General features: G+C 31.8%; 1 protein-coding gene across 3 annotated transcripts in view; it reads left to right on the forward strand.

Moving 5' to 3' along the window:
- The window catches only part of LOC134693067 (calmodulin-binding transcription activator 1-like), a 90,426-nt gene that overhangs the window by 58,377 nt on the left and 6,332 nt on the right, over window positions 1-25,717 (forward strand). Inside the window, exons 7-23 of one of the 3 annotated variants that reach the window (XM_063553772.1) lie at window positions 3,733-3,804; window positions 4,910-5,048; window positions 6,333-6,358; window positions 6,812-7,921; window positions 8,680-8,806; window positions 9,246-9,374; window positions 10,873-10,961; window positions 11,264-11,448; window positions 12,100-12,175; window positions 12,996-13,644; window positions 14,909-15,034; window positions 16,223-16,469; window positions 16,828-17,012; window positions 18,758-18,903; window positions 19,670-19,863; window positions 20,709-20,792; window positions 21,714-21,741. In XM_063553772.1, the coding sequence (XP_063409842.1) occupies window positions 3,733-3,804; window positions 4,910-5,048; window positions 6,333-6,358; window positions 6,812-7,921; window positions 8,680-8,806; window positions 9,246-9,374; window positions 10,873-10,961; window positions 11,264-11,448; window positions 12,100-12,175; window positions 12,996-13,644; window positions 14,909-15,034; window positions 16,223-16,469; window positions 16,828-17,012; window positions 18,758-18,903; window positions 19,670-19,863; window positions 20,709-20,792; window positions 21,714-21,741 (3,612 nt within the window). The remainder of the gene's footprint in view (window positions 1-3,732; window positions 3,805-4,909; window positions 5,049-6,332; window positions 6,359-6,811; window positions 7,922-8,679; window positions 8,807-9,245; window positions 9,375-10,872; window positions 10,962-11,263; window positions 11,449-12,099; window positions 12,176-12,995; window positions 13,645-14,908; window positions 15,035-16,222; window positions 16,470-16,827; window positions 17,013-18,757; window positions 18,904-19,669; window positions 19,864-20,708; window positions 20,793-21,713; window positions 21,742-25,717) is intronic. The other 2 variants (XM_063553771.1, XM_063553774.1) reach the window with 2 other exon arrangements.

Raw genomic sequence — 25,717 nt, forward strand, 5'->3', positions numbered from 1 at the left:
ATTGACAAATGTCACGATTCAATTGTGCAAAAATATTTTTGGCCAAAGTTATATAAAGAACTTAATTCCTATATTAATTCCTGTGTTATTTGTCAATCTCAAAGTGCAGGTAAAACAAAACCTTTATTACAAATATCTGATATACCACCATTTCCATTTGCTAAGATAGGGGTAGATTTATCTGGACCTTATCCTACATCATTGTCAGGAAATAAGTATATTGTTAGCTTTGTTTGTCATTACAGTGGGTGGCCTTTGGCTTTTCCTGTTCCAAATAAAACTTCGGAAAATGTTGTTCATTTATTAATTGAGGAAATAATCCCAAACTTTTCTGTACCTTTAGTTATAGTGTCAGACAATGGCGGTGAATTCACCTCTAAAATATTTGAAGAAACTTTAAAAGAATTAAATATAAGTCACATAACAACTTCTTTTTATCATCCACAGGGAAACGCGAAAGTAGAAAGATTTCACAGGACGCTTCATGACGTCATGGCAAAGAAATTGCAAAGTGATGCGTCTACTTGGGACGTATGCTTAAATCAAACAATAGCAGCTATTAGGTTTCAAAAAAATGAATCAACTAAATTTTCTCCATTTTTTCTTTTATACAATAGAGACCCAGTTCTTCCGATTGACAACCTATTGAAACCAAGAAGGAAATATGTAGGTGAAGATCCGCACAAGATTTTGTTAGAACAACAACACAAATCATTCATTTTAGTTCACAGAAATTTGAAAAAGTCTAAAGAAAAACAAAAACAAAACGCAGATAAAAATAGACAAGAAATTAATTTAGAAATTGGGGATCCGGTATATTTCAAAAATCATTTAAGAAAAAGTAAATTAGATACTAAGTGGAAACCTTATTACAGAATCATTGAAAAAACTTCTCCGGTAACATTTGTCCTAAAAAACCAATTAGATGGGTCTGTCGCTAAGAAAGTCCATTTAGAACACCTTAAAAAAGCTAAGATTGATGAATGGGTTATTCCCACAAATCTAGAAGGTAGGCAATTAAGGAAAACAAATTATGTTGTACCTCCCGAGGATAGTGACGATAGTGATAGTGAACTTCCGGTCGCTGATCCTCGAGAAAGACTCATAAATCGTTACCGACAAGAACGAGAAACATCTTCCGACGAGGATGATATTCCGCTCGCTGAACTTAAACAAAAAATGGCAAATAGAAACCGACGTGAAAACGAGGAAGACAAATCTTCTGTCACTTCCGGTTCAAGCGAAATGTCGGATAATAATAGTTCCGATGGGTACAATTCAGAACGCAGTCAAAAAATGTCTGTTGATGAAGTAAGAATACCAAAGAAAACTAAACGAACTGTTAAAAAGTCTGAAAAGAAAGACGAATTAATTTTAAGTTTTCTCTCAACCGTTTCTTGTTATCTTAATAAAATGAACGACTAACATGTCGTAGACGTAGGCTTCGTGATGATTGTTTTTAAATAAATATATGTGTATATAAATCAATTTTGTTTTAATTAATCATTCTAATTCTCGCTTCAGATTACTCGCTGAAAAATTGTTGATTGTTAAGAAATCCTATAAAAATTAGTAATCACAGCTTTGTTTATGAAAAAGGAAGGAAAGTGTTGGTTGAATGTCAAACCTTTATTAAACCTTTATTAAACAATTTTTCAGTACTAATACTAGAGAAAAGTTTATCTCATTAGTTTATTGTTTTTGTATTTGAGTTTATTTTTTTTATTCTTATTTTAATTAGATAATATATCGATACTTTATTTTTTCAAAATTGAAGCAGTTAAAACTTGAGGACGACTTTGAACTATAAAATTTAGTAAATGCATTGATTTATTTTGTTGCTATTTTTATAGGTATTTTGTTATTAATATATTCTAAAGTTTAATAATAGGTGTTTAGCCAAGAGAATTTATTAATAGAGAGATTCAAATAGTCACACGATACCTTGGTGGCGATCAAATGGTGTCAACTGATGTTGAGGGCAATGGTACTGCCTACAGAGATGTTAACTTCTGCACCATTACTAAGAACCAGCCACTAAGAACCATTATCCAGTATTGGATATTGGCTTTGATCATTGGACACAACGCAGACGTCAAGATGTACATAAAACTATACGATCACATAACTTTATTGGTAAAGGGAATCGTTCTACAGCATCACAGGTAGATTTTCCTGTAATGTTTCAGCCGGTGATAACTGAGCAACCTAGTCAGGAACTCTGAATTAACAGAGTAGGTAAGCTAGGTCAGTTAGGAGTAAATCAACAACGGATGGTGGATCACATGAAGAACGGATGGTGGATCACATGAAGTACGGATGGTGGATCATATGAAGGACGGATGGTGGATCACATGAAGTACGGATGGTGGATCACATGGAGGACGGATGGGGGATCACATGAAGTACGGATGGTGGATCACATGAAGGTCGGATGGTGGATCACATGAAGTACGGATGGTGGATCACATGAAGTTGGAATGGTTGCAGAACTTTTAAATGACGGGAATTGGCGTTGCAGATAAACAGATGGATTGTTGGAGTTGACAACGACGATCAGAGGAGCAGTTCACTGGAGTCGGGGTTATGAAGACGGTCCGTAGTTGATGGTTGCGCCTTTTTCTGGAAGTTCCGATATTTGATGTTACGAACTTAGTTATTCACACAAGAATTGTATGAACTATACATTGCTGAACATTTAGATGTTGTTGAACTTTTGAAATGATTTTATTTATGAATATTTTTGTTGTTTTTAGGGAAATTTGCAAGCATTCATATTGTCACCGATTTTAACTAAAATATAAATTATATTTCTTAAGAAAGAGAGGAATGTGACAATATGATAGGCTAAAAATATATATATAAATATATATAAAATATATTTATATTTATATTGATGATTATATATTCTTAAAATGTTTATTAAATTGAATAAAATAAATACAGGGGAATATCTATTAAGTAAATCATGACCTTGTAAAAGGTTGTTCAGTTGACCGCTGGGTTGCATATAACATGTTTACATGCAGACCAGGTGGTGACATGTAGCAATAACAATTAGTTATAACACTGGACATACGTGTATTCTTCGAACATCAATTTCCAGGTTGGTCAAAACATGTCAATTAGAGTCAACTTAATAGATATTCATCCCTGTATCTTTAGAATTAAAACTATAATGGTCAAGTTAATAGAAACCTTGACGCTGTTTATATTTGGTATATATATTTGTGTATTTTATTATATTGGACACATCGGTCTAGGCAACGTTAATAAACTTATAGCAAAATACCATCTTGTTATAATATTTGATTTTATTGTTTAACCTTGGAGACTATTGTAGCCACAGATAGTAATAACTTCTGTCAATTTGAGATTTCTACATCACTGTTTGTATATCAGCAACTTTTTGAGAACAATTTGATCAAATTCTACCAAATTTCATCAGAATGCTTTAACAGAACATGAAGTTGTCAACATGCTATTTTTAATTATTGATCAGGGGTTTAAAAAAATGTGATATCAGCTTATACTTATATTGTGAGGAGAGGGCAATCAACACATATCTTTATATGAAGACTCGCACATATTTGTCACAAGAATCATCACTAACTAACAAAAATTTTGAAACATAAGGCTTTGTAACCATAAATAAATGATCCCTAATTAAGGAATATATCTGTTATTTCCCTTTACCAAATATTGTGATACATACGATGTTTTTATTTTCAGTGTATTTATGGTTCCTATGTACATTCAGATATTCTACCCACTTTCCATAGAAGATGTTATTGGTTGTTACAAGTAAGTAAACAAAATTGAGAATGGAAATGGGGAATATTTCAAAGAGACAACACCCTGACCAAAGGCAAAAACAGAGACACCAATGGGTCTTCAATGCAGCAAGAAAATCCCGCATCCTGACGTGCTTCAGCTAGCCTCCAAAGAAAATGTATACTAGCTCAGTGACAATGGACATCACACAAACCTCGAGTTCTGAAATATATAAAAGAATGTATATTATATATAAAACATGTATTTGTGTGAGGGTTTACTGAAAAGTCCATGATTTATTCTAGCATTTCTTTGCATGTCAAATATCAGTATTACGAAATAAGTATAGCTACTCCGAAACGTATAGTAATATATGTCATAATTGTAAAATTGTAATTAATTGATTCATGTTTTTATGCCCCATTTTTGGGCATTATGTTTTCTGGTCTGTGCGTCCTTCCATCCGTCCGTTCGTCCCACTTCAGGTTAAAGTTTTTGGTCAAGGTAGTTTTTGATGAAGTTGAAGTCCAATCAATTTGAAACTTAGTAAACATGTTCCCTATGATATGATCTTTCTAATTTTATTGCCAAATTAGAGATTTTATCCCATTTTCATGGTCCACTGAACATAGAAAATGATAGTGCAGATGGGGCATCTGTGTACTTGGGACACATTCTTGTTTGAAGTGTAACATTATATGATATTGCCTCTTAACACAGCCAATGCCACCTAATCACAATGCTAAAGAATGTACTGTTTGAAATAAACTTGTCTGTATACTAGTAATAATTCAGAGCAGTGTGCTTATGTGTACAGTAAAGCATGCATAAGTTATGTCTGGTGTACTAAAGATATACATATTTAAAGTAATTTTTTTAGTTAGTGCATACAATATATATTTCTTTTAATATTTTAAGAAGCATATAATTATGTTGATTTCATGTGTAATTTTCAGAATCCAGACATTGTGTAAATTCATTATTTAAATGTCCCCTATCCTGATCATGTGATTTCATGATTTATGTGCATTTTTCAAAATCCTGACATCGTGTTTATTCATTATTTTAATGTCCCCTATCCTGACCATGTGATTTCATTATTCATGTGATTTCATTATTCATGTGTATTTTTCAGAATCCTGACATCGTGTTAATTCATTATTTAAATGTCCCCTATCCTGACGATGGTAAGGTAAAGATTCCCATGATGCCCGGTTCTGTAGAGAAGAAAGAATGGACGAAAGAAGAACTAGTAGAACAGCTAAGACCAATGTGTAGGTATTATACAATACTGGGTATTCTTTTTTTTTTTCGTGGACACCAATTTTTGTGATTGATAAGAAAAATTGTATTTCATGGCTCTGCCATAGTCTATATACCAGCCTATAGAAATTTTTCTTTGTTGAAATTTGAAATAGGGGTTTAACTTAACCCACAAACTAAACGAAAACATTTAATTTTATAATCTTCAAATTAGGGTAGAGTGTTTTCTTCATTTGAGAAAATTTAATTAAATGTTTTATCAAAATTTAAAAGGGAGATAATAAATTATTTGAATATGGAAATTGTTGCAAAGTGTTAATTTTTGACTGAAATGTGTTTTAACAATGTACCTTTAATATGAAATAAATATATTATAAGATTTCAACTCTTCATTAATTTAGATTACATATCTTAGTTATGTGTTAGATATAACAGCCACTTCATTAATGAGTAGGCTAAAATTCTTGAGGATAAGTTTTCACAATAATTCAACAAAAAATAATACTTGTTATATCTATTGTTTTTTATACTCCCACTTTAAAGAAGGGAGGGTATACTGTTTTACCTCTGTCTGTCCTTCCGTCAGTCCGTCTGTCCCATGATTATTTTTCGTCGCATTTTTCTCAGGAACTACAATACACGGATTTCTGAAATTTGGTTTCAGGGTTTATCTAAGTCAGCTATACCGCGTGATGCGTTTTCAGATTGATCACTTTACAACTTCCTGTTTACCGAACACTTGTATGATTTTACACATGATAGCCAAGTTGAAAATTTTCGTCACATTTTTCTCAGGAACTACAATACAAGGATTTCTGAAATTTGGTTTCAGGATTTATATAAGTCAGCTATACCGTGTGATGGGTTTCAGATTCATCACTCGACAACTTCCTGTTTACCGAACACTTGCATATTTTTACACTATTAATATTATCCACTTGCGTCGGGGATATCATCAGTGAGCAGTAGCTCGCAGTTTCACTTGTTAAATTTTCAATTTATGGATAAGATAGAAAAGAAAGGATATGGAATGTCCACATGATCAGTACATGCACAGAAAAACACAAAAACAAAGGAAATATGAATTTAGATCTGCTTTTCATCTCATACTACAGTGAGGTCTTCAACATTGAGCAAAAAGTGTGCCTCATCAAAAGTTAAAGGCAAATAATTTACATAGACTTTGGAAGATGTAACACCGCCAGTCAAAAAGAACAGACTCAACATTCAATTCATATTTAAAACAAAATAGTTCCTATCCATACAGCTCATTTCATACTTTTTTTCCATTTCAGTTTCTGCTGGTAGCTCAGATCAAATGGTTAGTGTTTTATAATATATAAATAGTTTTAAAAGTTGATTAAGCTGATTGATACAAAACATTCCTCATTAATATGTCAAAAAGTTAAAAATTTAAAAGTGCCTTTTAGTCCTAAGATTTTTTTATTTGTACTATCACCAAAAGTAACCACTCAAAATAAATTCAAGCTTAAGTTTTATACATCTAGTACTGTGTTAAGTGTTATGACCATATTTCCAGGAGACACATTATGCAGATAAAATTTGGTGACAGTTTTATTAATCATGTTAATTGTTCTAGTAATATTTTAATAGAATTTCACTAGCCCTGAATTTAGATTGACAAAATAATTAAATAGTTCCAGATTTCAATAACAAAATATACAAGGAATTATATATAAAATATATATCTTCTAATTATATTTTTGAAAGATTTTTAGAAAACAATCTTTTACACAGATTAATTTATTTACAGCTTGAAGAAACAGTAGAAAAACTAGTAAAGCACCTTATACAGTACCATGAAAGTCAGGACAAGACCAAAGGTCAAAATATAGGTTACAAGAAGATAAGTTGTCATTCCAAGCTAGAAGATGGGGCCAGTTCAACAGGGGACCCATCTTCTGCTTCTATTCCTGATGATTCTCAGTGTAAAGACATATTAATGAACACAGTTTGTCAACTGAATGCTAAAACTCAACAGTCTTTCCCTCAGGCACCCCATCAAAGACATTCAGGAGTTTTACATATCCAGCCTAAAGCCACTGATTCTATTCCTTGCTCAGAAAATCTCACTCAAGCTCCATTTTTGCTCAGTGTGAGTCAGTTACCAACAACGAGTTATTTGCTGCTGAGTGGAGGAGTAGCCTCAAACACTGTTTCATCTGTCACTGTAACATCAGGTTGTCAACAACAACCAATTCCTCATGTTTTGGACCAGCCTATTCATCATATGTCTCACCCTATCCAAGTACCTCATAATATTCCGGGGCAGCTCAATTTATTTGCTCATCCTAACTCTACAGATCATGATCCTCATAAAACACAGATGGTATATTCTGAGGCACAGAATTTTATGCCTACTTCCTGTACACAGACTAAAACAGATACGGGTCACGTTCCTCATCTACGGAATGTGTCAGCCGATGATATACACGATCTTATACATTCATCATTTCCTGTGGCAACAACAAACAATTACGCTAACTTCCCACAAGCTATGAGTGACAATAACAATACTGGGTTACCATTGACAACATCGGACTACAATATTCTGGATAACTTAGATTTTGAGATTTCTGAAATAGAAAAACTTTACAATGATCTTAGTAGACAGCCAGCGACTAATAGTTTAAAAGGGGATGGAATGAATAAAAATAATACATGTGATCAAGAATTAACCAATGAAATTAACTTATTTAACAGTGACCTTGTTCAGTCATGTCAAGTTCAACCTGAACAAAATTTTCCAGACATATCAGAAATCTGTGATAACAAGACTGTTAATAATGGTAAAGGGTTGTCAGGACATAATGGGGAGGAACACAAAATCCTGGACTACTCTCCGGAGCGGTCAAATTCTCAGGTATGTATCAAAAAAATTAATCTACCATATAATCTAGTTCTCAGGTTTCAACCAATCAGTTCTGGAAACTCTCTTATAAGGTCAGTTTTTTTGTGTGTGTAAAAAATCTATGGCATTTACTATAACTATTGCTCATATTATGATCATGATATTATAAGGTTTAAAAATGTACATATAAAATATTCTGGATTACTTTCCAATGTTATTAATAGGAAAAGGAGAAAAAAGACTATAGTTTTCACTTTTGTCTATGTCCTTGCCTACATGCATCAGATTGTTGAAGATATATTTTGTAACGAAAAGTCATAAAAAGTATTGTTGAAATTCTATTGAAATTTTGTACATTTGTTGTGCATATTACATTTTTTTGTTAAGATCCAAAACAAGAGGAAGAGATCAATAGGATGATAGAAAAATCAAAAGTTGAATAAAAAATGACAGTATCACGGTAAATACTTAAAAAAGCAAAAAAGAAAAAAGAAAAATAGTCGACCAAATTTTACAAAGAAAACTAAACAACATTCATCAAAATGCATCAACATTCAGAGTGGTCAGATTTAAAAGGAATTTATATAGGTAACAGAGAGGCGTAAGATACCAAAGGGACATTCAAACTCATAAGTCGGAGATAATCTGACAACGCCATGGCTATATATAAGATATCATGAATTAATTTTAGGCGAAAACATTATCCATCATCTTTCTAATTTTTTAAATGAATTCTTCATGTTTGATAAATGTAACAATATATATTTCAGGGAGGAGAGAAAGTATTAGTTGTAGGACCATGGTGTTCCTTGTCGTCTCATTATTTATGTTTATTTGATAGTAAACCAGTTCCAACAACATTAATACAGCCAGGTGTACTGAGGTGTTATTCTCCAGGTAAGTCATATTAGTTGTTAAATTAAACTATTAAGTTACTAATTAATTTGAATTTTGCAATGTGTGTTAATATTTCAATTTGCAACACCAAAAAAAAAAGTCAATAGAAAAATAAGTATGAATAAAAAGAGTCAGTGACACAGCAATCCTACCCTTTTCTTCATCTTGAAATAATTATATAAGATTGACAAAAAATACATTTATTTCCTTATTATACATCCTTGAGTTGTCTATCATATTAATTATTGTAACATCCCGATTTACAGGATTGAAAATAAATCATATCTGATTCCATTCTATGCCACTAATGGATATATTGTTGTTCTCCATCTAGGGATTTTCATTACAAAACAGCAAGTTTGAGAGTTGAAATTTCTTATACAGCTGACAAAATAAATTGTTAATAGTTAATGATTATACAAGAATTATTTATTTTCAGCTCACAATAGCGGAGTAGCATCATTACAAGTCAGCTGTGATGGTCATGTGATCTCTAATTCAGTACCTTTTAAATATGTGTCACATGATGATAAAAATAAACACAAAAATAACTGGTTCTCTATTTCTGGTAAGAATTATTTAACTTCTCTTTACACATTCCTACAACACGTTACTCAACTTACTGATGACAAATGGAGGTCAAGTCTGATATTGAAGATTTTCACTTTCACCGTTCATCAGTGATGGTTCTTGTGATACTGAAAAATGCCAGGACACAAATAAATATGAATAAATCCAGTTTGCTGTTGCTCTGACAGCCTCTTGTTAATTTTTAGAGTGATAATGTTTAGATATAAACATTTGATCTTGTTTAGAAAGGGACTATTGTAAGGAGATTTTCTGTTTAAACTTTAATCTTCAATATCTGATAACCGTATAAACATTCTAAACCAAGGATCCGGAAATTTTTTCACCTAATTTCGGTCATTTTCATACAACTTAAAAGTTGATGCCCCTTTTCAAAAAATGATTGTCAAAATCACATTACTGCATGCATGAGACTCATTATGAGTATGCTCATACTCGATCGTCATGTTCGTAGCATCAACAAACTTGTTTCACTGTTGCATCGCATTTACTTCATGACTTGTCCTACCATTTTCCAAAAATCGTTTAAGAGCAATTAAGGGAAGGCAACAGTTTATAAATAAAATGATTTTAATGACTCAAAACAATAATATTCTCAGTTATTGCTTACGTTTCCTTTGATTCTGAAGTCAAAATTCAAACCGGATGTACTGCGACAATACTAAAACAAACAATTCCTTACTCATTTCCGGGATTAGTTTTGTTTATCCAATCACAGGAAATCATCGGCTTTTTAATATTTTACCTTTTATAGTGTAAGAATATTAATTAAAATAGTTGCACTAGCTTTATTTAGGATGAAATTATTCTATATTTACAATTAATTGTCTAAATCTGTGGAAGAGAATTTCAAGCATGCGTATTACACAGTAAACAAAGCACGTGTGTTGGAAGTAAAAAAAATATTTTTTTCTACGTAAATTAAACCAAGTTTTAATTTAATTTTAAATCATAATTGACAATTGTCTGACCTGTAGAGTATTTAATGATGAAGCCAGTTGGTATGGAATTTTTATTTCTTTATAATAATATTTTGGAGCTTGTGATTAATTGCCAGGTGTGAATTAAAAACACAGGTAAAGAGATCAGTAATCATTAGCCAATAGCTCCCCGAGGCATTAATATAGTTATTAGGAGGGCTCTCAGGATTATAACGCTTTAATGAAGTGGCAGTTTAATTACCGGAAGTCGATAACAAAACAAAAATTTGTTCAAAATGGCGATTTTGAAAGTTGATCTCAACGAAATGACAGAAATTATTATGGTTGAAAAATAAAATTTTACGTAAATCCCAATTAAAAGTTTAGGACATTATAGTTTCAGTTTATTACACGACTGGCAAATATGACCGTTTCCGGACCCTTGTTCTAAACACAAATATTTTTTTTCAAATATACATTGTATATTATTTATTGTAAATAATATATTTTAATTGTCTCAAAAAGTTTTATTAACAATAGAATTTCTTTCTTTTGAAGATGATGAACTTAAACTGTTGTTGTTAGAAAGATTATTTGTGATTCAAGAAAAACTGAAGAAAACAATGTCTCGTCAGTCTATACAAAAGGTAGGTTTTTAGTTAATCAGTTTCTTGTCAGTGGTGGTATGTTGTATTTAGTTATGCTTGAAGTATTCAAAGGGCACCTGTCTACTATCAAACAATGTTTGTTTACCTCTTTAAGTCTTGTGGGTTTATGCTAAAAAGGCCCCAAAAAAATTGTGGACACAACAAATAAAAATAAAAAAGGGACATCATTATCATATAAAATAAACTGAATGAAGCTGCACGTTCCTGTTCTTTATGGTTATTGTACTTATCTGATTATTGATATAAAATGCTATCAAAGTAAGTTCTGTTTTATTTTGCAGCTGAAAGAAGAATTAAAAGCAGACCATTTTGAAAAGAAGGTTGTTTTATATGTAAAATCATTAATTTCCAAGCCCTGGGGCAACATGACAATATTTCCAAAACAAGGGAAGCGTAACATGACATTACTTCATATAGCAGCAGCCCTTGGGTATCAAGCATTGGTTCATACACTCATTGTATGGAGGTAGGTAGTAACTAGATAATAGACTGTAAACCTTCCTAATACATTACTTACACTGTATATCAAAAGTTTTGATTTATGGGCCAAAGTTTATTTAACTACAGTATCCCATGTAACGAATTGGGAACGCATCTATAAATATAAAAAAGAAGACGTGGTATGATTGCCAATGAGACAACTTTCCACAAAAGACCAAAATGACACAAACATTAACAATTATAGGTCATAAAGACTAAAATCAGTAAAATTAGTACATATACTACTTGCCCTGTATGCAAAAAAAATATCTTACTCTGAAATTAAAATATTTTTTTTCATTTAATGTACATTTCCGTGTAAATGAAGGACAATGCCAGCTGTTCACCTGTTCTATTTACAATTTGTGTATTGAAAGATCTGAGATGCCATAGTGAACTTCATATTTCAGTAAATTTTTAATACTCTTATTAACTCTCACTTCTTAATTCAGTCAAGGCAGAGACATTGCATTGTTGTACTCATTACAAAATTCATGCAATAAAAGCTATCAATCCCAGCATATTTTAGAGTTGGCTTTGTCTTATTGTATTATGTTGTTTCGCTGATGATCCTTTTTGAGATGGGCCAGGATATGTTGTATAATCAGTACATTAAGAGTGTTTTGTATAATTTCAGGACAGATAACCCCTCCTGGGTACTAGATTGTCAAGTGGATTCTCATGCATTGGACGATATGTCATGTACACCATTGGTAAGTAATCACACTGTACTGTAGTAAAGCAGTTACTGCCGTCAGTTGGACATTTGATGGTTGCAAATTTAGTTTTACTGGCCAATGGTATTTGCCACAGTCTATTGCCAATTCACAGTGTCTTCTTTTTGACTAACATGATTGTTATTCCTATTCTAATGCATTACAAAATGAAATTGAACATTAGAGCTTGAAACAAATTATAAATTTAAGAATAAACAAAGTTTTGTGAATCTCCATGTTATATTTTGCTATGTAAACATTACAAACCAGAGCTAATAAACAGTTTCAAACCAAGGTTGTTTTGCTTCTTTATACTATTCAAATTTGGATAAAGCCTCATTGAAACATAAGGCCCATAACATGTCAATTTTGGATTTGACAGTAAATTTAATCCAATGGAAAAATTGTTACATAAAGATAGCATAAGAACACTTTAAAGTTGATACTATAGTAATATAGGCATCATATTACATTTGTATAGGGAACATATTACATGAATATACCGTGATTCCATAATGCCGTTACACTATTTATGTTGATAATTTTATATACATCTTCCATGTTAAGGATGACAAATAGGCGCAGGATAGATATGTTGTTTGTAAAAAGTTCTGCTTACTTAAACTGAAACAGAAATGATATTTTGATAAACAGTAAAAAAACTCAATGAAATGTACAACATGTTCAATATTGAAGCTTTTGAATTACATCACAATTTTGACTGTTAAGTTTAACTTTGTTGTTTTGATTTTAATCTACAGTTTCTCATTTACATGTAGCAATTTATTACATTCTATACCATCGATTTACTTTTCAGGTCTGGGCATGTGCAAAAGGTTACATATCAACAGTGCAATTCCTCTACCATTGGAATCCTGATTCAATACATATCATGACCAAAGATCAATTGTCTCCCTTTGCAGTTGCTAAAAAATTTGGTCACATCTCAGTTGTCAATGAGTTGTCTTCCCTTACAGGAAAATCTAGCAGCCTGTCTTCCCCTTCAAAACAAATAGATTCTTCCAAGGCTTTTAATACCCCTGCTGATAAAATGGAAGATAACAGTGTGTTCAAGTCACCTAATTCTGTGTTGGGAAGTCTACATATAGACATTCCAGGCCAGTATGTTCAGTCAATGAAAAGCAATAGACCCAAACATTCCCTGCAATCTAGTCGACGTAAACTTGCCAAACATTTCTCCATTGATTGTACACCAGAAGACTTCAGCTATACACCACCTAGTCAGTATGAAAGGCCAGTACGGGAGACTAACTCTGAACCGAGACTCTGTTCTGTGTCAAGTGCTTTAACAAGTACAAAAAATCCAATGCTTTACAATCCTGGAAGAGATCTGACCTCACCAGACATACTGATTAAACCAGACGAGGACCACAAAACAGCAATGGACCATACTGAAACACCCTCAGTCCATGTTACGGGAACTACTTGTGTAGAAATGGATACAGGTAATATTGCATTGTGGTTTATGAACCAGTATATTTGCATCTTTATTAGCACGTGTGAATTAAAATTTACTAACTTTAGTTTTCTGATATAAGACCGGAAGAAGCACATTTGATATTTTTAAGCTTGGTTTGTGAACCAGATATATTTGTATAGCATCATGTTTTATACTTGATATATAATAATGAAATACACATAGCATTATGACATTTGAATGAATTATGGTCATTATTTGCATGATTTTGTTTAAGAATATATTATGCTAGTGCTGATAAAGCAATGGTTCATTTTGCTGATCAGTGTTTTAAAGAGCAAAGTAATGTGTGAATATTTTTTTTGCTAGATGCATAGTAATTAAAACAAGGAAAAAAACCAGTATGAAATAGTAAAAAAAATCTTTTTTAATTAGAAAAATATATATAGTGCTCAGCCAAACATTTGCTAAATGTTACTGACAAAAAAAAAAACACCAGAAAATTGATCACTGACTGATAAAAGGAACACAAAGGATCACTAGCAGTTAATTGCAGCATAAAGGTCACAGACATTTTATAGCAACAGATAGGTCACTGACAGTTAATAATATAACATAAATCAGTTACTGACAAGTTATTAGCAGCAAAAATATAAATGATATCTATTAGCAGCAAAAGGGTCACTGACAGTTAATAGCATAAAAAGGTCACTGACACTTTTTAGCAGTACATAAATAGGTTACTGACAGTTATTGGCAGCAAAAAGGTCACTGATAATAATTAACATAAATTATAAGGTCACTGACAGTAGCATAAGAATGTCATTTACAGTTTATAGAATTAAAATTGCACCAACAGTTACTAGCAAATAAGTTCACCGACAGTTAGTTGCATAAAGAGAACTGATAGTTAAAAGCATCAATGACATTTATTTGCACTAAAAGAATACTGACCGTAAATAGCAGCAAAATGGTCATTGATAGCTTTAGCAGCAAGTATCTGACAGTTGAAATAGTAATATCTAAAAATAGCACTGCCAGTTGTGATTATGGACATTCCTAATTGATTTTCCTCTGAGTTCAGTATTTTTGTGATTTTACTTTTTAAAAGAAGTAAAAAGACCACTGATACTTTATACTGGTAGCAAAATGGTCACTGACAGTTAATAGCAAACTTGATTTTATAATCTGAGTAAAAAATGCTGGATGTAAATAAAATGATTAATTAGATTTGACCTAACAATGCTTGATTTGTATAACAGTTTGAAGTGTCTGCATGCACTTGATTTCAGATCTCGATGACAACATGTCTGACGTATCCTTTTCCAGTCAAGGGAGCCCGATCATTGATGTGGAACGCTTGTCTTCTGATGACGAGGGTCGTGTGAATAGAATTAGAACGGATAGATTATCTATCAGTAAGAGATATAATCTGATTAACAGGATTTATTTACTTTATCTTACTTAAACTTATAGCTTTAATTATATTGGAATTTGACTTACGGTAAACTACATTTTTTTTAACATAATACCCCTCTAAAAGTCTGAGCTATATTGAATTGAACTTGTCCATAAGTTGATCTGTTGATTCATTCAATAAATATTTCCATCTACTGAACAGCCGAAATTCATCTTTTGCCACCAGCTTGCATACATGTGAATCTCCCGACGGGAGTACAATAACATGAATAATGCTAACTTAGCATGAAAAATTCATTCTTGTTTAAATTTAGACTTAAATTATATTTTTCAATCTTAATTGAATGATATTTTTCAATCTTAATTAAATGATATTTTTCAATCTTAACATGAGCATTAAAAAAAATAATTGCTATTAAAGATTAAAATGTTTTAAGATTTTAAGCTATTTTTGGATGTTTTCCTTGCAATAAATTCATTAATTTGCTTGAGAATTTGTGATATTGCTTTGTATGATTTAGAATCTTATTATATAATGTGTGGAAGTTGTTTGCACTGTGTGATTAACAATCATTAATACCTTGCTATAAAAATAATATTACTGCTTATAAAGAGATGCCATTGTTTGCTGTATAGTGCTATTTACTTTGATTATTTTACCAAGAAATGCTTATGAAATATGTCTGTTTAGAATATTACCACATCAGGTACTCTCATGATCAAATGTTTTTGAGAATGAACTCCAAATGGACCTAAACACAACTGCTAAAACTTTGGAAGGTTAACTTTGGCAGAGGCAGTTGCAACCATAATTTTGGCATAATTATGAAGATTTAAATTCCTGATGAATTGAATATTAAAGAGAGACATCCAAATATTTTTTATCAATAGCAAATCTACATAAAAAACTAGCAATAAACATCAACATTAGACTAATATTAAAACATTATTGGCATAATGGGAGATCTGAGTGAGAGAAAAGGATTTCTTATTATCTAAAGACACGTTTCCATTAAAAATTGCTAAAAAAAAACCACTGAATTATCTTTTCTATAAAATTAGCGTTTGAAAAAAAAATAATGGATGAAAACAATACCCTTTTGAAATAATTGAATGTTTATGACATGTTAAGGTCATTTGGTTTTGAATTACATTATTTTTCAATGTGAATATATTATTCCTTTAAGGTGGGGACAGCAGTGAGGATGCTAAAAGACAGATGGTTAACCTTGCTCAACAAATCATAGCGGCAATGCCAATGAGGATAAAATTGTCTCCCAGTCGTGTTGATGATGCTGCAGAGTTTGCTGCCCGTGAGAGGAGCAGTTCCTACAGCTCCATACCCTCACAGCCATCCCCCCATGCTTCATCATATGAAGAGGATTCTGGGATATCTACTCCAATGGGGGATGGATTTGCTTTTGATGAATACAGGTATATTGTTTAAGCAGAAATTATTGTTGTTGTTTTCATTCTTTACTTCAATAAGCTTACAAACCTACAAGCCTATGTAGACATGTGGTTGATAAGATTTTACTAGTGCCTTTAGAAGTCTTTAATGCTCCACAAATTACTAAAACTGGTGAGCAGTTTTGAAAACAACTATTTTGAAGAAAGCTATTTTCTATGGAATGGAAACCCAAAGAAAAAAAAATAATCTGAAAATAATCCTCTCAAAATTAAATAATAGACAAAAAAACAAAATTTTAACCAAAGAATTCTTTTTTTATATGGTTATTTTGTATAAATACGTTAACATGACTATTATTTTATTAACATTATATTTTTACAGGTATTCTGACCTTGGCACACCTGCTTCCTCTCTCAATAGTCCAGAGTCTACATGTATTCCCAGTCCCTACAGTCCGTACGATTTCAAGCTAGATTCTCCACCTCCCACGACAGAAGAGTTCACAGAATACTTTAATGCTCCGGCCACGTTCATGGAGAAAGATTTCTCACTCCTTACATTATCAGGTAAGTTATAAAGAGTTCACAGAATACTTTAATGCTCAGGCCACGTTCATGGAGAAAGATTTCTCACTCCTTACATTATCAGGTAAGTTATAAAGAGTTCACAGAATACTTTAATGCTCCGGCCACGTTCATGGAGAAAGATTTCTCACTCCTTACATTATCAGGTAAGTTATAAAGAGTTCACAGAATACTTTAATGCTCCGGCCTCGTTTATGGAGAATGATTTCTCACCCCTTACATTATCAGGTAAGTTATATAAAGAGTTCACAGAATACTTTAATGCTCCGGCCACGTTCATGGAGAAAGATTTCTCACTCCTTACATTATTAGGTAAGTTATAAAGAGTTCACAGAATACTTTAATGCTCCGGCCACGTTCATGGAGAAAGATTTCTCACTCCTTACATTATCAGGTAAGTTATAAAGAGTTCACAGAATACTTAAATGCTCCGGCCACGTTCATGGAGAAAGATTTCTCACTCCTTACATTATCAGGTTAGATATAAAGAGTTCACAGAATACTTTAATGCTCCGGCCACGTTCATGGAGAAAGATTTCTCACTCCTTACATTATCAGGTTAGCTATAAAGAGTTCACAGAATACTTAAATGCTCCGGCCATGTTCATGGAGAAAGATTTCTCACTCCTTACATTATCAGGTAAGTTATAAAGAGTTCACAGAATACTTCAATGCTCTGGCCATGTTCATGGAGAAAGATTTCTCACTCCTTACATTATCAGGTAAGCTATTGAGAGTTCACAGAATACTTAAATACTCCGGCTAAGTTCATGGAGAAAGATTTTTCACTCCTTACATTATCAGGTTAGATATAAAGAGTTCACAGAATACTTTAATGCTCCGGCCACGTTCATGGAGAAAGATTTCTCACTCCTTACATTATCAGGTTAGATATAAAGAGTTCACAGAATACTTTAATGCTCCGGCCAAGTTCATGGAGAAAGATTTCTCACTCCTTACATTATCAGGTTTGTTATAAAGAGTTCACAGAATACTTTAATGCTCCGGCCACGTTCATGGAGAAAGATTTCTCACTCCTTACATTATCAGGTTTGTTATCAAAAATCAGTTCATTATTGTTTTAGTTTCATGGACCAGGCCTTGTAAGGCCAAAATATAGCATTTTAAAAACTTGTTAAAATTGTTAACTTTTGGCAATTAATGGAAAGAAGAGTGATGTTGTCACACAAATATGATATCTTTTTGATAATACCATGCACATGCATCAGGCACTAGCAAAGTTGATTCATGCAAAATTACTGAAATTTCACAATTTAAGCATTTGTACTAATTTTCAAACATTTTTTTGTCTAAAATAGAAGTAGCAGCACTTGTGTTTAGTATTGATATTCAAATATATTGTTGTTTTTGGTGATAATACATAACATATAATTATATGAAGGCTGAGACTGAACATGAAAGTGACCACTTTCATTTTAGACAAAAAATATCTGAAAAGATTTTGTGGCATGTTTGAAAAATTGTTCATACTTGAGAATTGAATTTAAGCATCTTTATTAACCAAACAGTTCAAATCTCTTACATAAACTAATTGTATTGACTGAAGTGTTTAAAAAATGTCAAAATCTTTACTCAGATGTAATAATTTTAGGCCAAAATGACCCCTTACCAGACCTTCTCCTTTGTTAATTCTGTATTGTTTGGTTGCTGACATTGATGTTTACCAAGACTCATTACTTTCATGTTGTACCTATTTCTATTTTTAGATCAAGAACAACGCAAACTCTATGAGGCAGCTAAATGCATACAAAAAACTTACAGAAAATTCCGAAACAAACAACAAATGACTCAACAACAGAAAGAAATGGAGGCAGCTGTTCTGATACAGAAGTATTACAGGCGATATAAACAGGTCAGTTAGTGGTCAGTTAGTTCTTATACAGAAGTATTACAGGCGATAGAAACAGGTCAGTTAGTGGTCAGTTAGTTCTTTTTGTATTAAAATATGAGTTCAGTTATTGATAACATGATAAGTAATACAGATGATAAAAAGACATGAGTTACAGCCCTTGAAAGGTGTAAACTTTCCAATAAAATGAATGGTGCATGATAAATTTTGTATGGTTTTCAAACAATATTACTATGGCCCTGCATTGAGGAAGCAGGAACCCTATAGTTTTCACTTTGCCTGTCTGTCCGTCATCAATATTTGTAAACCCCAAAACTACAAAAGTATTGGTAGATGGCCAATGAATTTCACATAGCTATTGAGCAATATATATGTAGATGAAAAATTAGGAAAGGAAATGGGGAATGTGTCATATTATACTTTGGTGAAATTCACATAAAAAGATTGCATTAATATATATAATTTTCTTAAGTGCCTCAAACAGATATACCAGTGGGGCTATCGCTGACATGTTAGTTTAAAAAAAAATAATGTATATTTACAATTTCTGTAAACTCATTTGATGGTGGATAATTTCAAATTATTGTAATTTCTATGGATTCAAATGTGATTGAGACAGTGTATGGTATAATTGGAAACATCATTTAAACACTAGAATTCATAGATTTTAAACAGAAGACAAAAAGAGTTGAGAGTTAATGATTTACAAGAACTACTATTTCTTGAACTAATAGCATTTTAAAAACAGCCTCCATTATATATTTTGTAGTATGCATATTATAAGAAGATGACCCAGGCAGCTGTGTTGATACAAAGTCAGTTTAGAAGTTATTATGCTCAGAAACGGTTCAAGAAGAGTCGAGATGCAGCAGTGGTCATCCAAAATCAATACAGGACGTATAAAGAACATGAACGTCTAAAGAAGGGAGGCAACAAATCTGTCATCATACAACAAAGATACAGGTAACCATAGATGCCAGATAAGACCACAGAAATTTTGAAATATAAATTATTAAAGATATTGAGCAATATTCAAAGAGAAAGCAACTTGATGATATAAAAAATGAATAAATAGAACCAGCCAATGAGGAACTGCTTATTTTGACATCCATCCTAAATACTTACATTTGAACTAGACATTAAATTTCTGTACTTTGATCATTAATTCAAATATTTATGAAAACAAATTTGAGATGTACAATGTAATCAACAGTTTTTAAAGGTGTACAATATAAAAAAGAAGATGTGGTATGATTGCCAATGAAACAACTATCCACAAAAGACCAAAATGACAAAGACATTAACAACTATAGGTCATCCTATGGCTTTCAACAATGAGGAACGCTCATACCTCATAGTCAGCTATATATAGCTATAAAAGGCCCTGATAAGACAATGTAAAAAAATTCAAACAAGAAAACTAACAGCCTTATTTATGTTAAAAAAATGAATGGAAAACAAATATGTAACACATAAACAAAAGACAACCACTGAATTACAGGCTCCTGACTTAGGACAGGCACATAAATAAATAATGTGGCGGGGTTAAACATGTTAACGGAATCCCCTAACCTGGGACAGTGGTATAACAGTACAACATATAAGAAGCATGGTCAAATATAGACCTAGAGAAATTACCAGTAATACTGTATTCATAAGTAACAAAGCAAAATCTGGTGGTCTTCAATGCTGCAGAAAGATGAGAAGATCCTGCTCTACTTGTGGTTCATTTGTTTTAGATATTCAACATGAATACTGTTATTTTGGTACATTTTAACATATTCAGAATTTCTGGTTTTTTTTCCCAGGAGTCATTACCAGAGAATACCTAAGCATGTAGGACGTAATTCTGACGGACAAATCGTACAGATTGTCCCAGAGGGCCCTGACAGGTAACGAATATTGATAAAGAGAAATTAGAAAATTATTCACAGAAAACATATTCATAAAACAGCATGCACCAGAACTTTTCTGAAGCCTTGCCAGTTAGGCTTGTGTCTGTCCATACAAGTTGTATTTAGTTTATAACTAGCTCGAACTAATTTTTACTCAACTAGAGCAATTAACAATGAAAATTAAAAAATTGATGTTTTTTTTGTTTTACTGTTTAACATGGCATGTGTCTGCAACATAAAGCTAATTACATGATATTACAGAAAACTAAGCAGTATTTTTATATAGAACATAACCAAAAACTAACATTTGCTTATATTTCACAAAATCTTAGAATTGAGTAATAAACTTGTATAAAAGGTTTGTTTATCAACTAGATTTGGTTTAGTCATTTGAAACTAAGGTTGATTTACAAGAAGACATTAACTGCTTGAATGCTTACAGATTTAACAATAAATGCATGTTTAGGCTCTGACATTAATTTACATTCTTCTATTTCTAAAAAGACGGTTCCATTTAGAAATACATAGGTACCCAGGGAAGGCACTTTAAAAAAATAAGTGACCTGTAAAGGAAAATTTTAATTTTTAAACATTTTCTTCATTCTTGACAGTCACCCCAAGGATGACTTTTAAAAAACTTTCCCTGAGTCCTATGTTTGTTTTTATGGAATAAAATAGCATTCATTGAAAAGTTAGTTTACCTCCACCATGTGTTTTTCATGTTTTTATTTGTCTCTTAATTTCAAAATTGATGAAAAATTATCATTGGTTTATTTACATTTATTCTAACAAATACAAAAAAAATCTATCTAATGGTTATATCTGCATGATTCATATCATAATGTCCAAACACAAGACAGTTAGTATGAAAAACTGGTAGAAGCTGCATTACTAATATAATACATTTAACTAATAAAGAGAGTGGAAAATAGTCCATGTTAGGAGGGTATGTAAATTTGATGTCCGATGTTGTTATCATCATTATGACGTAATCTTTGTTGTTGTCACAGTAGAGTAGATTTTTACAACCAATATATACTTATAACATTCTCTAAGAATATTAGGAAAAAAATACACTGGAAATATTTTGTTTTCACAATATTTTATTCAAATATACTGAATTGAATTGGGAACATCTTTGGTTCAAATAGAAATTTAAATCCTTCATTTGAGGTAATAAGTTTATATAATGAAGGATTTCATCAATCAGGTCGACGCCTCTCATTGGGAAATTCTCACTTAATAAGAAAAGTAGACAAGCCTCTCATTGGAAGAAGGTAATGGCCATGTTCATAAATACCAAAAAGGACAGCTGAACCCCGCCTCGTGATGTGATTTTCTTGCTGTTTTGAAGACCCATTTGTAGCCTATAACTGTTTTCTGTCCTTAGGTCAGGTTGTTGTCTCTTTCAGTTTGATACATTCCCCATTTCATGAATTTTACTAAAGTATAATAATTTAATTTTGGATGTAACATGTCTTCTGATTGGCTGACGTTATTTTGTTATCAGCCCATAGACATAATTTAGCCATGTGACCCTGACGTCATCAACGGTTTTTCATTGTTTTTTACGGTTTAAAATGGAGTTTAGAATTAAATTATAAGAGATGAGTGTAATATTTTTTCTGTCTATTCGAAATAACATAAAAAATGTGGTGCACACTGTTAAATAACCTGATACGCGCGTTATTCAGTGTGCACCACGTTTTTCATGTTATTTCTTCATAGACATAAAAAATATATCAGTCATTCCTTAAATAAACAAACATGTATCAAACCTATATGTCATTACTGGGAAGTTTTTCTTCATTGTTGTAGTTAGAAATCGGAGGTATTCTCACACTGTTTTATTTTATACTTAAACATATTAATATTTATTTAGTATACACAATATACTCTTGATATTGGTGAAAATTACAGCATTTCTTTCGTTTTGTATGTCTATCTATATATGTGTGTGTTATGTTGTATGTTTATCTATATATGTGTGTGTTTGTGTGTGTTATGTTGTATGTTTATCTATATATGTGTGTGTTTGTGTGTGTTATGTTGCATGTTTGTGAAATGTTGTTGTTTTATTTTCAGAATTATATAATGTGATTATAAGGTACTAAATATCTATTCCACCTTTTTATCTATATATAGCTTGTGTGCTTACTTTTCTTATTCAGTACAGTTTTCATGTTTACCTGTTCATTATATATTTATACTCTGTGTATGTCTGTACAAGACCCTTTTGGGTAGTTAGGTGTCTTTAATTAAACACCCTCTAGTTGTATCTTCGTTATACTAGGGATTCAGTTTTATCCATAGAAAACTTAACATTTGTGGAATTTGTGGCTAAAGGTGAATGATGAACTTGAATGTTTATTTATCGCACTGCAGGTAAATTATCACATTGTGCTTGGTTTAACGACGTCACATGGTGACCCCCTATGAGACCGTAGGGGGTTAGTAAATTTCATAGGGGGGTCATGACGCGGCCTCATCCCCCATGGATTTTACTAACCCTCTTTGGATCCATATGGGGTCAGTAGCGAACCATATAACTTATAATAGTTGTATGGTCTAGGATGCAGTGTTGTAAAAGAAACCACCAAGAAATCAAATATCCACAAAAATGAATTTTTTTTAATCCACTAAAATGATTTTTTTTCTTTATCCACAATTTTTTTTTTATCTTTATCCACAAAAAATATGGTGCCCAGCTGGAAAATCAATGAATCCACAGTATATAATGGAATGACAGGATTTATGATAAACTGTTCTGAATAAGAAGTTCCTTTTAAATTACAATGTATATTAATAAGCTTTCTATAGATTCTGCATACAAGTCACTAGTGTGTTTTTTGCTGTTTTTTCATCATGTGTGCTGTCACTTTGACAAAGAATACAGTCACAGCTTTAGTATTATACATACTTACAGATTTATTTTATTTTGGGGAAGAAAAAAACAACTTATTTTAAGTATTTTGACATGTTTGAATAAACCTGGTTAAACCTGTGTAAACCTGGTAAAGACCTGTACTATTTTCTTGGTCCCGCTTTGTATGCTGCATTAAGATTTTCTTATATGATTTCAAGGGAGACTATTCCTATAATATTGGTAAATAATTACCCTAGCGCAAGCTTTAATATTTCCATGATTACAGTTTTAAAATTTATATAAACTAGTTAGCAAATACATAAGTTATTAAAATATATACTTCTTTATTATTATATTGATATTATTGTTATTTTTACAATCTACTATTATTACATTATATTACGGATTACAAATGCATCAAGTTTTGTGATTGGATAATAGGCCACTTTCATTTACAAAATTTGATTTTGACAAGCATTTCGTTTGTCCGAAGTAATGGTATTGCGTTATGGTGAATTTACCTGTAATCACTCAAGTTTTTATCTTGTGATTTAATCATAAAGATAACCTCAATTTTATGTTTGTTTTTTTTTATAAAGGAAAATGCGTTATGTCATTGGATGTCTATCATGTTTGTTTTTCGTTTAAATATTGTTTTGTCATTTATGGATGAATGTATTTTAGAGAAGTCTTTCTTCTTTTATACATGTATCAAAATTAAAAAGAACTACGACAAAAATGTAGTGAATTATGAATAGGAACATTTAAAGTATAAAGTCATGAAAAAACCGCATGCAGTATACGTAACATGTATATGATATCTACGAGAACCATATACAACTAAGTCTGTGGTACTCGTACCCTAAGGATTTCAGATAACATTTGCAGGAAATACAACAGCGACAGACAATTAGAAATGTCAGAAGAATTCTTCTTTATTGTGTTACGAATTTTCTGTCTTTCTAATTGCATTCAATATCATGGTTATTCATTTGTTTCCATTAATAACACTTAAAATTTTCTTGGTCAGTCATATGTACATGTTTTGTACCTCTAGGAAATGCCTCCATTTTTCAACATATCCTCTATCATTAAGGAAAGTATGTCCATAAAAAATCCAGGTCTTTTTTGCTAATTTGTCTCAGTGAATTATCAAAAAGTCAAAGATTTATTAATTATGTTAATGAATTTGTGCTAACCTAGTGAACTTTCAACAGATAAATTTCATGCAATCATAATGTTTTTTGTCACTCAAACTTGGAGTTTTTGCACAAATGTAGGACTAATTCACACAAACGTAACACATCCTTGATAACAACACAAAGATGTCAGTATATATTCAGGAAACTGCCAGGGTATACATGACATGTTTTTTACCCCATAGGTTGTATGACAAGTTTGACAAATTTTGCTTCATTTCATTTTAAATTTGTCATGGAGTAAAGTGATAGAATCTATATATGCAATACTAGATATCAGAAAACTATATAGACTAAGTGTAAAATATAATAGATATAGGAAGATGTGGTGTGAGTGCCAATGAGACAACTCTCCATCCAAATAACAATTTAAAAATTAAACCATTATAGGTTAAAGTACGGCCTTCAACACGGAGCCTTGGCTCACACCGAACAACAAGCTATAAAGGGCCCCAAAATTACTAGTGTAAAACCATTCAAACGGGAAAACCAACGGTCTAATCTATATAAACAAAACGAGAAACGAGAAACACGTATATATTACATAAACAAACGACAACTACTGTACATCAGATTCCTGACTTAGGACAGGTGCAAACATTTGCAGCGGGATTAAACGTTTTAATGGGCCCAAACCTTCTCCCTTTTTCTGAAACAATAGCATAACATCACAACATATAAAAACATACGATAAAATATCAATTAGCAGACTTAACTCAATCAAAAAACGTATGATTACACAAAGAACGAATAAATTTGATCTGTGATATCTGAATACAAATGCACAGTTAATTAAATATTAGAGACAAACAGTCATGACCAAAAGGCTATCAAATAAATTCAAACACACTGAGAAA

Source organism: Mytilus trossulus, chromosome 12, assembly GCF_036588685.1.
Source record: "Mytilus trossulus isolate FHL-02 chromosome 12, PNRI_Mtr1.1.1.hap1, whole genome shotgun sequence".
NCBI classification, from domain to species: domain Eukaryota; kingdom Metazoa; phylum Mollusca; class Bivalvia; order Mytilida; family Mytilidae; genus Mytilus; species Mytilus trossulus.